We start from the raw sequence: 14,949 nt of genomic DNA on the forward strand, positions 1-14,949 counted from the left end.
ATTTATATACTCTTACTTGACATTAAAATTTTATGTCAAGTGGACTAAAACATAAGTGCACTCCTGTGGTAGCTAGTCTTCAAAGACAGTCCCCAATGAAGCATGAATATGTAGTTTCCTCCCCTCTAATCAGTCTGGCCCAGATTAAAGGCCAGTACCTCTTAGAACCAATGGAATGTTACTGAAGTGATGCTGTGTGACTTCCCAGCCTACATTAGAAGTTTCGCAACTTCCAACTTCGTCTTTTGGAATGCTCATTCTAGAAAAAGCCAGACTCCATGTAAGAATTTTGATGAACTTGAGATCACCATGCTGAGAAGAAGCTCAAGCTAGCTAAAGGGAGAGAGAGCATAGAGAGATACGTCTGGCTAACCTCCAGTTATTCTAGCCATGCCAGCCTAAGCACAAGACATGTGACTGAAGAAGCCATTTTGCATGTCCAGCTCAGTAGAACCAACAGATAACTCCAACCACAGCAAAAGTTCAAGTCCAACAGCATGAGACTTCCAATTGACAATCAACCAGTTAAACCAGGGAACACACAAGATTGTTTCAAGCCACTAAGTTTTCAAGGTGGTTTGCTATACAGCAGCAAATGACCAGAATAACGACTGTAAACCTGTATTTAAAAAAAAACAGCTAACATTTATTTAGTGGGGATCAGGAGAAATGTTTATTAATACAAATTGTTTACTTTTTTCTTTATGTTATTTAAAAGTGATTTATTACATCCATTTATTATATATGCTTCTCTAACCATGAAAATTTTGGAGGCATATTAGAAAGCAGTGTTTTGATAGTATAATGAAGTATTGTTAGTAAACAGTACTTTGTCATGCATTATTCAGTTTCATGCATTATTCAGTATCAGTGGGCTGCAACTGCCAGCTTAGGCAACTGCCATCTTTGTGTGTCACAGTTAATAGTGAAGTGTGTAATTGCACAAAACAATTTGTACTTACTACATTTTTTAAAACAGAGATGTCTGTTCCAGGGATTTTTTGTACTATTGTATTTTTCATCTAAAGCATTGTCTACTTCACTAGTAATGAGAATAATTTACATTTACCTAGTTAGGTAAGGAGGGAAACTTAGTCAGCTTGTATGTACTATTGATTTATTATGGTGATGTTTCAGTAATCCTTGTAGATTTTCTTCCCAGGCAAATAAATTGAAGGTCTATCATTTAATATGGCTGACATGGAGCTAACTCTGGACAGGACTGTATATCTGAGAGTTGATTTGAGAAATCCATGGCTGCTGAGATGCTCAAGGGAATTGTTAAATAATGATTACGTAAATCTTCCTCTAATTCAAATGGGATTTGCAACATATGCCCAATGACGTAGTGAATAACCACTAGAGATTTTCTGCTATTCACATGCTGTAAAAATATGGACAAACTGGCAAAAACAACAATAAAAAATGTCATAACCACTCTGTCTCAAAAAAAATCCTGACAACTAAAAAGCATCCTGAAAAATGGTACGCAGTAATTGCATAATTTGCGTTTCTTACTTTTAGTTTCCAGTTTACATTAGAAAGCTCTTTTTGGGGCAGTAGTTTATAAAATTTTTCTTTTTATCACATTTCCACCATTATTCTTATTTCCCCCCATTTTTCTGATTGAATAAATGAGGGTGGCACATAGAAAAATCAAAGAGAAGTGAATAATAAATCAAAACCAAATTACATTTTATTAGATACTAAACACTAATTGGTAATCTTTTAATTAATCATGAAATGATATGAAAAACAAAGACGATAACACATTTTATAGTAATTTTAAGAAGTGTATATGACACTGTAATAAGCTATTCTATGACAAGAAAAAGCTGCTATGGTCAGTCAGTGAACTAGACAACACACCATCATTCTTGTGCTTTAGGCAGAAAAACAATAATAAAATTTATAAAAACCACACAAATCCAATCAGTGTTTTCTAGATAAAGTACTGTAATGACTTACGTTCATAAAGTGCTACAAAGTAGAGAAACTATTAATTTATATTGACTTTGAATTTACACTTCTGAATAAAATACAATTACTTACTTTTTTCTCCGGTTTGACTCCACAAAATATTTACGTGCTCGATTTCGACATATTTTTTGTTGCTGCAGTAATATTTGGCGTTCTTCTTCTAAATTTTTCTCTAGATGGATTTTCATATCTCTAATAGAATTAAGTTAATGACAATGGTTTATGTCTTTAGAGGATGAGTGTTAGTGCCATCTAATAAATATAATTACAGCCTCACACTAAGGTAAGGTCAGTACCTCAATTCAGATAAAGACATATATGAGATTGCACTGAAGTTATAGATTGTAGGATATGTCTACTTGTCTTTTTTTTTTTTTAGAATAAAGAACTTGTTTAAAAACTTTTTTCTCAAAAATAGAGATTTGAAATTCTCTTTAAGAGACCCATTTATTTTTTAAATTTTTGACAGTTTTTCTATTGGAAGATAATTGATTATATATATTTATGGGGTACAGAATCAAATATCAATACATGTGTACAATATGTGGTGATCAAATCAGGATAAGTAGTATACTCGTGTTTACAAAATGTAATCAATCTTTGCGACCCTTGACTAATTTCTTGTCAACCCCCACTCTTCCCCCTTTCCTACCTCTAATAACTGCAGTTCTGTTCTCCTTTTTAAAAAAACCTTATTGTATTATTATGATTGCTTTTCTATTTTCTTTTCTTTTCTCTCCATATTTCTCTTTCTGTGCGTGGCTTATTTCCCTTAACATAATTTTCTCTAAGTTCATCTATGTTGCTAGAAATGGCAGAATTTCATTCTTTTTTTATGGCAGAGTAGTATTCCATTGAGTGTATATACCACATTTTCCTTATCTGGTCTTCCATAGATGGACACTTAGGTTGATTCCAACTCTTGATTATTGTAAATAGAGCTGTGGTAAACATGGGAGTGCAGGTACCGCTTCAACATGATGATTTCCATTCCTTTGTGCATATACCTGGCAGTGGGATTGTTGGGTCATATGGCAGTTCTATCTGTAGTTGTTTGAGGAATCCGCATTCTGTTTTCTATAATGGCTGCATCAATATACAGTCCCACCAACATTGTAGGAGGTTTTCCCTTTCTCCATATCCCTGCCAACATTTGTTATTCTGTCTCTTTGAGAATAGCCAGTCTGACTGGGGTGAGATGATCTCTTGGCGTGGTTTTGATTTGCGTGTCCCTGATGCTGAGTGATGTTGAGCATTTCTTCATGTGTTGGTTGGCCATTTGTATATCTTCATATGAGAAATGTCTATTTAGCTCGTTTGCCCATTTTTTAATTGGGTTGTTTTCTTACTGTTGCATTGTTTGAATTCTTTGTATATTCTGGATATTAATCCTTTGTTGGATGCATAGTTTGCAAATATTTTCTTTTTTTATTGGTTATGAATATTCATGAGATACAAAGCTAATTGTCACTTCTCATGCCCAAGATGTGAAGGCCAGATCCATACTGGCAGCATACCCATTACCACAAATTCCACTTGTACCTCATGTCCCCCACCCTCCCTCCCCAAACTCCCTCCCCTCCCCCTTCTACCCACTTCACTTTGTATCCCAAGGTATGTTCTCTCCCTCTGCAAGTTCAATGCACCACTGTGGTCTTTCTTTCCTTCCTTCCTTCTTTCTCTTAGCTCCCACTTATGACTGAGTACATGTGGTATTTATCCCTCTGTGCTTTGCTTGTTTCACTCAACGTAAGTTTCTCCAAGCTCATCCATTTTGTTGCAAATGGGAGTATTTTGTTCTTTTTTAAGGCAGAGTAGTATTCCATGGTGTATATATACCACAGATTCCTTATCCAGTCATCCATCAATGGACATTTAGGTTGGTTTCATGTCTTGGCTATCACATTTAATCAAGATTTTTTAAATGCCATAATTGATTAGTAATGTCAAAACAGAATATGAGAAATACACTCAACAATAAATTATGCTGTACCTAATTTGTTAATTCAAAATGTGTTAATTTCAGGATCATACAATATTTCCTAATAGCATCAATATTAGAAAGAAACTATTATACATTTCAAAATAATCATGTTTATTTGAATGTTTTGGTTCAAAAAAATTTAGCTAATGGGAGCTTGCTTATTTGTTTTCAGTTATGTTGCTATTTAACTACCTTTATACCATAGGCCATAATTAATTTTACCTTCAGGTTTTTTTTTTTTTTTTTTTAAATTATTGGTGGCTAGCTGGATTGAACCCTTGATCTTGGTGCTATAACACTGTGTTCTAACCAACTGATCTAACTGGCCAGCCCGACCTTCATTTTTAAATAAAATTTTGTACTACATCAACACAAACAAACCTTCAAACACATTCACACACATGATGTTTTTACTTAAAGTTTTCTTTTAAAGGATTTATAAAAATGAAACAAAAAGGGAAGGAAATCTGGTTCTTTGCTAGTGTAGAAACAGATAAAGGTTTATCTTGTTCTTCTCCAGTAGAGTACTTTTTAGGAGCCAGACTTGAACAAGACAGCTAGCTATTAAAAGTCACAACTCAGCAGTAGAGGAAAATTGCAACTTCCTTTCAGGGTACACAGGGGCAACATGGGGGGAGTGGAAGGTTGCTTTGGCTCAGGTGGCAAGCATGGCTTGCAGGCAGAGACAATTCTGTTCTCTGTTCAACATGTTTGAGATTTCATCACAAGAGCATAAAGAAAATTACAAGTGTAGTTTGCAGTGTTCTTTTTAGTCTTCAATTTTATTTGTTTTTAAATGGCAACAGCTTGGAAATGTCCCTAACAGCAAGGGCATGCCCACATGCATTCCAGAAGGCTCCCCCCACTAGAGCTGGGGCCCAGGCTCCAGTAACTCCCCCTCACCCACACCAGCCAACAGGACTAATTTCTCTCCAGAGACTTGGGACAGAAGAGGGTCACCAGTTAGAGGGGAAGTTGTGACTAAGGGTCACTGCATGGAAGGGCTGAGCTCAAACATGGCTGCTGCTGTTAGTATTAGGATATTTTGGGATTTGGTAACATGCTAGGACAGACTGTGGGAGGGCATGGAGAGGGGCTCTTGAATTCCCCTCTGGCCTCACTCATTCCTGGGCAAGCCCTATAGCACCCTTTCCTCTTGCCAGGCTCAGTGCACTGCCTTTGGATGATGGGCATCTGGTAGCCTGTGGCACTTCAGCATGCCTTGTGACCTGGCCAGTTTCAGGGAAGCACTCTCGTCCCCACTTCTCCTGGCCTATGCAGGGTAGGGAATCAGGAAGGTGATGACAGTTCAGATCTGAGATTGTCCCACTGCCTCCTACCACCGGGCTTAGAACCTGACTGTACCAACTGTTACCACTCTCATCTAAAAGAGAATAATACAACGGCATCTCTTTGTGACTCAGAGGGGCAAATCTGGACATTTAAACCCCAAGCATGGGCACAGTCGGGCCCCCAGGCTGGAGGCAGCTCAATGCATGCACTAAAGCAGCCAGGGCAGCTCAGACGGGAGAGTAGGGGCCCACAAATCTGGATCTACCCTCCCCCACTGCCATCCAAACCCATGGTCACCATGGAAACATAACCATCCCTTCCCCTCCTGCTAGCTGCCTGGGTTTGGACGACCAGGTCTGGCCCACCTCCACCAAGCCAAGGACTGAACTGATGCCAGGCTGGCCACAGACTGGGAACTGGGATTGGGCTATTTGGTCAGTCCAAGCTTCCCAGCACAGCTTGGGAGGACTACCATAGGGGCCTCCATACCTCACTGCCTGGCCTGGGGTCAGAGGGGTCAGAGGGGTCAGAGGGGGCTTGGTCAGCCAGCACAGTGGCCAGAAGAGACAGGCAGATGGCCCCAGATGCCCCCTGCCTGTGGGCTAACAGCTACTATGGGGCAGTAGCCCTTGGTGCAACAGCCTCTGGGCCTCGTTGAGGGGGCTCTCTGGCGCTGCTCTGCTTGCCCAGGCTTCTTATCCATCCCTCCAGGGGTGAGGATATACTGATAGTCACTGGGGGTGCCTCCCACTGCCCCCTGCCACCACCATCCCCAGCCCTGCTTCTTGGCTGATCCCAGCTCGGCAGCTCTAAGCTGCCCCCTCAGCAGGCTTCTAGGCTCTCTGTGTTGATATAAAAGGGGTCCTGGTTGGTGGATCGCACAGACAGATGGCCCAGGATGTTCTCCAGTTCCATTTGCGGGCATGTGAAGCTTGGGTGCTGCTTGGGGTTGGCTCTCCAGCACTGGTACATGAGCTCAAACATGTCTTCCGTACGCTCTGGAGGCTATATCAGATGGTTCCTACCAATGAGGTAGTTGTAAATCTCAAGGTTTTTGATGCCAACATACAGCATCTGCCCACGAGTCATGATTTCCCACATGGTCACCCCGAAGACCCAGATGTCACTCTGCAAAGTATATAGGTTGTCAGCCAGGCTCTTCAGGGACAGTCACAGGCACAGCCCTGACGATAGTAGTCCCCACCAGAGATCTTCCAGGAGAGTCCAAAGTCAGCCACACACACCATCATGTCCTGTGCCAGCATGCAATTCCGAGCGACCAGGTCTCAGTGGATGAAGTTCGAAGAGCTCAAGTACTCTGTCCACTATGAATCAGATCAGAGTCTGGAGGGGCAGGTTAAAGGGGTTCTCCCCAATCTGCTGGGTGAGCAGGAAGCTGTGCAGGTCCCTATGCTTCACGAAGGGCAGGATGGCCATAGGGAAGGGGAGATGGCCTTTAGCCCTGCTCCAGAGGCTCACCCCAACAAGCTTGGCCACGTGTGGATGGTCAAATTCCTTCATGCAAGCCACTTCTCTCAGAAATTCTTCAATGTCGCTTGAGGCAATGATGTCAGCTTTCAGCATCTTTACAGCCAGTTTCATAAAGGAGCCATCTTCCTGCTTCAGCAGGGCCACCTGCACTGAACCAAACTCCTTTGCCCAACAGCCGGCCCAGGGTGAACTGTTGCTCTGGGATGAACATATCAATTTGTCCTTTAGTTCATTGCTGATGCCCAAGCTGTCCAATGTAGCCTTGATGCACTCAGGTCCTTCTCGATTGAAGGACCTGGCTACCTGGAAGTGAATGGCTTGCTCCCCTCAGGGCATGACACTGTCACAAGTTTGCCTGAACCATGTCTTCTTCCACCTCTTTTGAAGCAGGATGAGGGCCAGGGCAGCTGCCAACACCAGGGCTGTGAGCATACCCAGGACTACAGGCACCCAGGATGTGCAGCTGTGGGGAGGGCCCTGCTGACCTGCATGTTTGTGAGACGAAAACACCAGTGGCTGACTCCAGGGCCCACAGCCAACTGCATTGGAGATGCATACATGCATGATCATGTCCTTCTCAGCCTGTCAAAATGAACCTGGTCCCCTCCACTGTCAGCTCATCCCATGTTCCATTGTCATGAACAAGAACAATTTATTGCGTCTCAGGGGGCCTTCCAAAAGGCTCTCGGGGATCACTTCTTCCCATTCCAGGATGATGCCTGAGTCTGTACAAATGGCATGAAGGTTTTGAGGAGTGCTGGCTGGGGCCGTATCCAAAGTGAGAAGGTTGCTAAGACCCCTTCCCTTCCCACCATCACCATCCCATGCAGCTGACAACAATATACTCTTAAATTTATATATATATATATAGTGTATATATATATATATATATAGTGTATATATATATATATATAGTGTATATATATATATATATATAGTATATATATATATATATATACACACACGCATACATATACATATAGTATATGATGGGTTTTCAAAAAGTTCATGCAAAAATTCCTATTATCTTTTAATTCCATTTTTCCATGAACTTTTTGAAGTACCCTCACACACACAAATTTTATATTATAGTATAATTTTTGCCTTCTGAATTATAAAGAAAGCTGCTGCCTTTGCATCTTTTTCAAATATGGTATTCAAGTTTAAGAAATATTAGATGGCTTGGTAAATTTTTGTTATACTAGCTGTACTGTAAAAATATGGTATTTCCATAAGAATCACTGCTAAATACCTGTCCAAAGAAAGTAATTTTTTATATACTTAACATTAAGTAACAAAACCAAACCAAGAATACGACAGGTTATAGGATTAGGTAAGTAACACATGATTATAATTTGAAAGCATAGCCTAATCTACCCCACCTCATCCTTACCTCTCCCTCTCCCAAGTTAGGTCTTTCTCCAATTAGGTTGCTTAAAATACGTTACCATCACAAATAACTATGTCATACAACCAATTTCCTTTCCAAATCTATTAAAGCTATCAAGATTCTATTTCTCCGTCATTTTAACCATTTCAACTGTCTTGGCTCAGGTGCTCTAAATCCCTTGGCTGTACTACTTCAGTACTCTTCTAACTCACCTCCTTACTTTTAAACTGGCCATTCTTCATTTGAACCACCATGACGCCACCTAAGTGCAAATTTTACAATGTTTCTCATTCCTTGTTTTTCTCCAAAAGCTTCCTATCACATTCATGATAAATCCCAAATTTCTTGGATTTGTATATAAAGCATTCTATAATCCAGTCTGTTTTTTCAAGTTCATTTCTCAACATTTTCCTAAATGAATCCTATGTCCAGCCACACTAAGATAATTACTAACAGAACAAGTCATGATGTATTATACTGTTATCTCTTGGCACATGCTTGGCTAACACTACTCATCCTTTCAGGGCAACCTCAAACAGTTCCCTCCCTGTGAAGCTTCTTTTAACTTCCATCAGATGACTTGATAACACCTTCTTGTGCACATTATATATGTCTCCTCTCTACTTCTATAACTCCAATGTCTGGCATGGTTCTTAGAATATAGTAATGGATTAACAAGAGCTTGCTGAATGATTTCCTTTGAGAAAATTCTCTGAGGTAGACAAAAGGCATATGAGTTTTTATAGCTTTTAATGCATCATAGAAAAATTGGCATCTAAAGAGGTTATACATATTTACATACCATTAGAAACATATGTGTATAAGTTTCAAAATCTCATGAGCATAGGGTTAGTATTTTTCTTTTTAAAAAGACAAAGTGCAAAACTATGTTTTATTATGTATTAGGGTCCTTCAAAAAGTTCATGGAATGATTCGTGTTATCTTTTTGAAGTACTCTTATATGTATTAGTAATATGGAATACGTTCCATGTTAATTACTAATTTTTATTTTCCTCTTTGGAGAATTTTTAGTTCAGAGTTACTGGCTATTTATCTATTGCAAACTTGATTTAAAAAAAAAATCTAAGTTCAAAACAGGTAGAATAGTACATATATTAATCCTTTATCATAGCCAAGACCTGAACATGTTTATAGCCTGTAGGGAAAGAAGGCCATTAAGAGAAACTGAAAGCAAATTATAAGAGAGGTGATAATTTATAATTCAGGGTTACTGAGGAGAAGAAAGGGGATGGGAATTAGGGCATAAGTGAATGATTCACTTCCTACAGTAAAAGTGATATTCCATCAGTGAGCCTGGGGGAAAAATATAGGTGGGTGGGAGTATGTGGGTTTGTGCTGTATGTTGGGGAGGACCTGAGGGGGTTCATGACATCCATGTTTCATCATGTGGTAAGATAGTGCACCCAGTGTGGTGGGAGGTGATAGAGACTGGCATAGGCATTAAGAGGAACAAGAGAGAATCCTGTTCCTGTTAGGTGAAGCTAGAAATCATCAATCTTTACTGGTGCCAGTATGTATGGTTTTGTGATTTTTTTTCTGACTGCATTTTTGTTATTCGCATGGAGTAGAGAAGCAGGACTGTAGTAGTTACTGTGTAGTTGAAGCAGAAGGACAGGGGTGTAAAGAACCAAGGACATTAGTGAGAAATATGTGCAAATAATCAAGAATAGGGCATAAACTGGATAGGAAAAAAAAAAGGCAAGGTAGATGCTAGGACAAAATGGAAGGGTCAAAGACTGGAGATACTTAGAAAAAAAGAGGCATAGTATGAAGAGTACATGAGAGACATTTTACCTTTTTTTATTTTAAAAAAATTTTATTCTATTTGAATTCTTATAAGAGATTGAAATGATAAAACTTTAGCTAATTTTAATCAGATGAACTTTATGAAGTTTTGTTCTTTTATAGCCTTTAGAGTCAGGAAATTCTGACTCCAGTGGGAAAACATCTTCAACAGAAAGCTGGATGGCCTCTGAGTATTGCATTCATATTTGGAAATCACAAATAGAAATTTTACCAAGATACTTGTTTATTTTAAGACTATGGTTCTTTCATTTGTTTTCTTTCTTTCTTTCTTTTTTTTATTTAGTCATTCATTCACTTAGTCATATATCTGAGTACCAGGTATCCAATGGGAAATATTACAGACACTAAGAACATCCAGAATAATACTTACATAAAAGGTACTTTAGTGTTTCTCCAACTAGGAAACATAATATTCTTGATTTAGTATAATAGTCTTTATTACATTAAAAAAGAATTCCTCTATCCCAATTTAAATATATGTTATATATAAACATATATGTATACACACTAGCAAAATATATAAAACCAACAAATACACACACACACACAAAGCAAAAGTTGTTGGATTTTATCAAAGTCTCTTGTTCATCTACTGAAATAATCATTTACAACTTGCTTAACTTTAACTATAAATTTAGTCTTTAAGTATATTTTTAGTAATATATTTCTTTACTGAAAATCATCATCATAATTTTGGAATAAAGTCTATTTGGTTGTGTTCATTTGATGTATTGCCAAATTCTACTTACAAATATTTTCTTTGGTGTTTGTATAAACATTCATACCACATAATTTTTTTTAAAAAGCCCATGACCATTTAATTAATGAAAATGATGGAAAGATACACTTTGTCAATGAGCCATTTACAATGCTTTTCTATTTTCTAATTTAGAGATAAATCAGAGTCACTCTAGTAGGAGTTCAGTGTCCAAAAAAATACAATGTCAAGGGGGCAGAATCAAATCTATACAGAACATGATCCTGTTTATTTCAGATTACATCTTTGAAAGGACAGTTTTTGGAGAGTAACCAAGGCAAAAGCTAAACTAAATGGGGTCAACAATGATCAGAGGAGGGATATTTTATCATTAGTGAAGCTCTGTACATACCTATCTTCCTCATTAGATTTGTATCCTTAGAACCTAGAACAGAGTCTGCCAAAGAGCAGACACAATACAAATTGTGTGATGATTTGCTGCTAAAATTGTAACAGAGTATAAAGAACATCCCAGAAGAAACAGGAAACAATGAGGATAAGAAAACTAGGGTTGACATGGAAAGAGGAGACACTCCATTCTCTGACAAGACTGAAGATGATGATTAAACAGCACCATCACTGCCAACCAAAGTCTTTTGAGAATAGAAAGGTTAAATGCTAATTACCACAACATTCTCTGAAGGAATAAACATGGTTGACATATTTTGAAAACACAACACACTCTTTCAATTTCCTACAATGCAACCACAGCAACATCGAAAGTGGGCTTGGCCAATTCTTAGGGAAAATTCAGATACAATCCAGATTGTGAAGCATCCAGACCCCTTGCTTCTCATTTTCTCTCTGCTGTCTCTCTGACAACAGACTGGGCAGAGGTGGAAAACAAATTACCCAACTGTGCTAGTCTTTAGCAGCTCTGGTAAATGAATTAGGGTTATGTTAGGTTAACTGTTAAAACTCTATAGAATAGCAAAACATTTTACTTATTTGCGCAATTCCTCTCTGTTAGTAGCATGATTAATCCAGAGATGCGTAACATGTAAGCAAAGATCAAAATGGCATAATTCTAGAAGGCAAAAACAATACCCCCGGAATACACAGTTGATATATTTTAAAATTCGCAAAAATTTTACAACGAAGTTGAAGAATGAGGGTGGGATAACAGGGCGGCGGGGGAAGCGGCCATAGAACCGGATAAAAGGATATGATTTCAGGTCTAAGACAGGGGGCAATGACAGCTGCTAAAGTAAATATCCGCACTAAGATGACTTGCTAGTTTCGATCACCTTGCGTCAGTGGTCATAGGAATCTAATCGGAAAAAGAATGGGCCCCACTTCCAACACCGCTAACCCGGCCGCCACAGGCTGGGAAGGATACAGGTAAGCGCCAGGTCGGTGACGCCCGCCGCTCTCCCGAGGGTTGAGGGGGGCTCTGCCGTGGGCGTCCGAGGATTCAATGCCCAGCCCCGTGACCGCGCTCCGGGCTCCGGGCCTCCCCGACAGCATCCTTCACAGCGCCGCTTCCCCGCTCGCTCCCAGCGCCTCCCTCATGGCAGCTCCGGCTTCTTCCTCCTCCTCCTCCTCGGCTCCTCCCTACACTCAATCTCTTAGGCCTCGCGTCACAGGCGCCGAAGGGTTGGCAGCGGCAGCCCTGGCTCCCGCGCAGCGGCGCTGGTGGCTGTGGTGGCAACGGTAGCTGCGACGGTGGCGACCTTGCCTAGCAGTAGCAGAGGTGGTGGAAGCAACCCCGCCGCCGCCATCTTGACAACCAACCGACGCCGCGTCCGTCGCGACGGAAACCAGGGAGAAAGGGCGGTGCGGTGCGCCCGAGGCAGCCAATAGGAGGTGCCGGTGACCCCGCCCTCTGTGAGCTGCCCTCTGTGAGCTACCCTGCGGGCTGCGGGTAGAAACTCCGACATCGCCGGGGACCCGCGTGGTTGCCGGAGAGGAAAGCTGGGTTGTCCCGGGTTCAGTTCTACCTCCCTTGTTATGAAGATGTGTTCGTGGGGATTATTGAGAGTGACGAAAGACGGATGCAAAAATCCCCAAATACAGGCAAATGCCCCTGGGTGGATTCTGCAATGACTGTCTCGGGAATAATTTGGGTTGGATTTGTTGAACTACTGAATCCTGTTACGGGGTTTTGAATGGTGAGTCTTTCTGGGGCATCACTATCCCCCAGACACCATGTCATAAAAAAGCTTTGTGAAGTGGAAATTTTCCTTCCCTGCATTCTCTCACCCACTTGACGATTCTGCCAGTTGCTTTGCAGTCGTTTTCCTTGCCATTGCCCTACTTAAAAAATCTATTTCAAAGGCTCCTAATGGTCCTTGCAGATTTTGCAAATGGACCATCACAGCAAAGGCGTCCTGGAAAGGAGTCCAAATTTATCCTAGTAATCTCCTGGGAAGATATGCCCTTAGTGATCGTCATATTGAAATTGTTTCAGGAGGTTTGGAAAATTAAATGGATTTTTGAGCCACTAGTTTAATGGCTATACAAGTGAAAATTAGGAATAGGCTGAAACTTTCTGTTGGAACCTAATATAAAAGCATGTATAAATTCTGACTGTATTTTCAGCCAATTTTTCATGGTAGCAAAATGTACAGACCAAGTAAAGATCACTCACCCATCATTCAAACGTCCCTGCCTTTGTGAATCAATTTGTTCATTTTTAGAGTTCGAATAGTAAACTTTTCCAGTTGAGACTATTTAAAACAGAGTTTTTGCAAACTTGGATGCTATGATTCAAATTGGCATGTGATCTGGGAACTGACATTTTTAAAGTGCCACAGTAAATCCAGTTTTGACTTTTAATACCAAGGAAGGCCCCTTCAGCGGGGATAAAATATATAATCCTGACAAAGGTTAAAATGTGTGAACTTCGACAATTAGCTATCTTTTTAACTGGCCTTGCCACAGACAATGGGCTTGATTCTGTTCCCTCTCCAGGGCTGATTTGAGAATAAGCAAAGTAGGGCAGTGCAAAGTGCAAATAAAAGTGAGAAAATTGTGGTTGCAGTTTGGAGCGTTAAGGCATGTTTACTCTTCCTGAAAGTCTAGCTTTTGCTACATTAGTTTGGTATCTCATAACTCCCAGGCCCCTTACTGCTTTGCTACACAGTATATCAGCATTTAGAAGTATAATTTGTTTTCTCAGTTGCCTACAAATGCTTGCTCATATACTCATTCTTCATTCAAATGTTGCTTTATAATGATAACCAAGAAGTAAAGAAATTTTAAACATAAAGTTGTCAACTTTTTTTATCCACGGAATTTTTTTGACCTTTAATTCTTTTATTTATTTATTTATTTTACAAAATATTAAGCAGGTTTTTCATGTTCTATTTAATTTCCGTAGTCCTAGATTCTAAAAAAAGACTTTAAGATTAGATATTTAAATAACAAAAAGGTAATATGAGAATTTTATGAACTATATCTCTTGACAGGAAAGGCAAATATGAGGGTACTTTAAGAATTTCATGGAAGAATGGAATTGAATAATACATGAATCTTTCCATGAACTATTTGAAGGCCTCTCCTATGATTCAAGCAATAAAGAAGAATATTACACTAAAATCCCTGTATTTTGTTAGAAAAGACATCTGAATTTAATGTTTAATCCTTTTACACTTCAAAACCATAAGATATTTTATTCTTCTATTAGGGAAATATATACTGAACACCTCCCATGTGCCAAGCACTTTCTAGGTGCTGAGGATACAGTAGTGAATAAAACTTTATTTATTTTTGTATTTATTTTTCTTCACTACTAGAATATATTAGGTAGTGAAAAGTGCTGTGAGGAGAAATGGAGCAGCGTAGGGGGATAGAGACTGATGTCAGTTCTATTTTAGACAGGGTGCTTAGGAAAGACCTCTAAGGAAGGGAAATTAGGACAGAGGTCTGAATGAAGGACAGAGATTGCCATTCAAATATCTTGACCAAGTATATTATAAGATGAAGTAAATTTTAAGTACAAGAGGCTCTGAGGGCAGAATCATATTGGTTACTCAAAGAACAGCAAGAAGACTACTATGGCTAGAACAGAGCGGGGTAGGGAAAGTGTACTAAGACATAAGACTGGAGAAATACATGGCTTAGATTCAGTGGAGACATATTGTATGCAAGGACTTCATATAAAATCAAACTTCCAATGGAGGGAAAGCCATTGGAAAGTTTTTAGTAGGAGGGTAATAATATGATATAATTTAACCTTTAAAAAGGATCACTCTACCTGCTGTGGAAGAAACTAAACTATAGGGG

The 14,949-nt window shown here is 39.6% G+C and overlaps 1 protein-coding gene and 1 pseudogene across 1 annotated transcript in view; both read right to left on the bottom strand.

Moving 5' to 3' along the window:
- The window catches only part of CEP126 (centrosomal protein 126), a 68,380-nt gene extending 56,191 nt beyond the window's left edge, over positions 1 to 12,189 (bottom strand). The window contains exons 1-2 of the mRNA XM_063096035.1: positions 12,062 to 12,189; positions 2,053 to 2,172 (exon numbers count right to left, since the gene is read on the bottom strand). Of these exons, the coding sequence (XP_062952105.1) occupies positions 2,053 to 2,172; positions 12,062 to 12,189 (248 nt within the window). The remainder of the gene's footprint in view (positions 1 to 2,052; positions 2,173 to 12,061) is intronic.
- LOC134374982 (tyrosine-protein kinase receptor TYRO3-like) lies at positions 5,860 to 8,392 on the bottom strand (annotated as a pseudogene).
- Positions 12,190 to 14,949: the final 2,760 nt, after the last annotated feature.

The sequence above is a fragment of the Cynocephalus volans genome, chromosome 4 (genome assembly GCF_027409185.1).
Source record: "Cynocephalus volans isolate mCynVol1 chromosome 4, mCynVol1.pri, whole genome shotgun sequence".
NCBI classification, from domain to species: domain Eukaryota; kingdom Metazoa; phylum Chordata; class Mammalia; order Dermoptera; family Cynocephalidae; genus Cynocephalus; species Cynocephalus volans.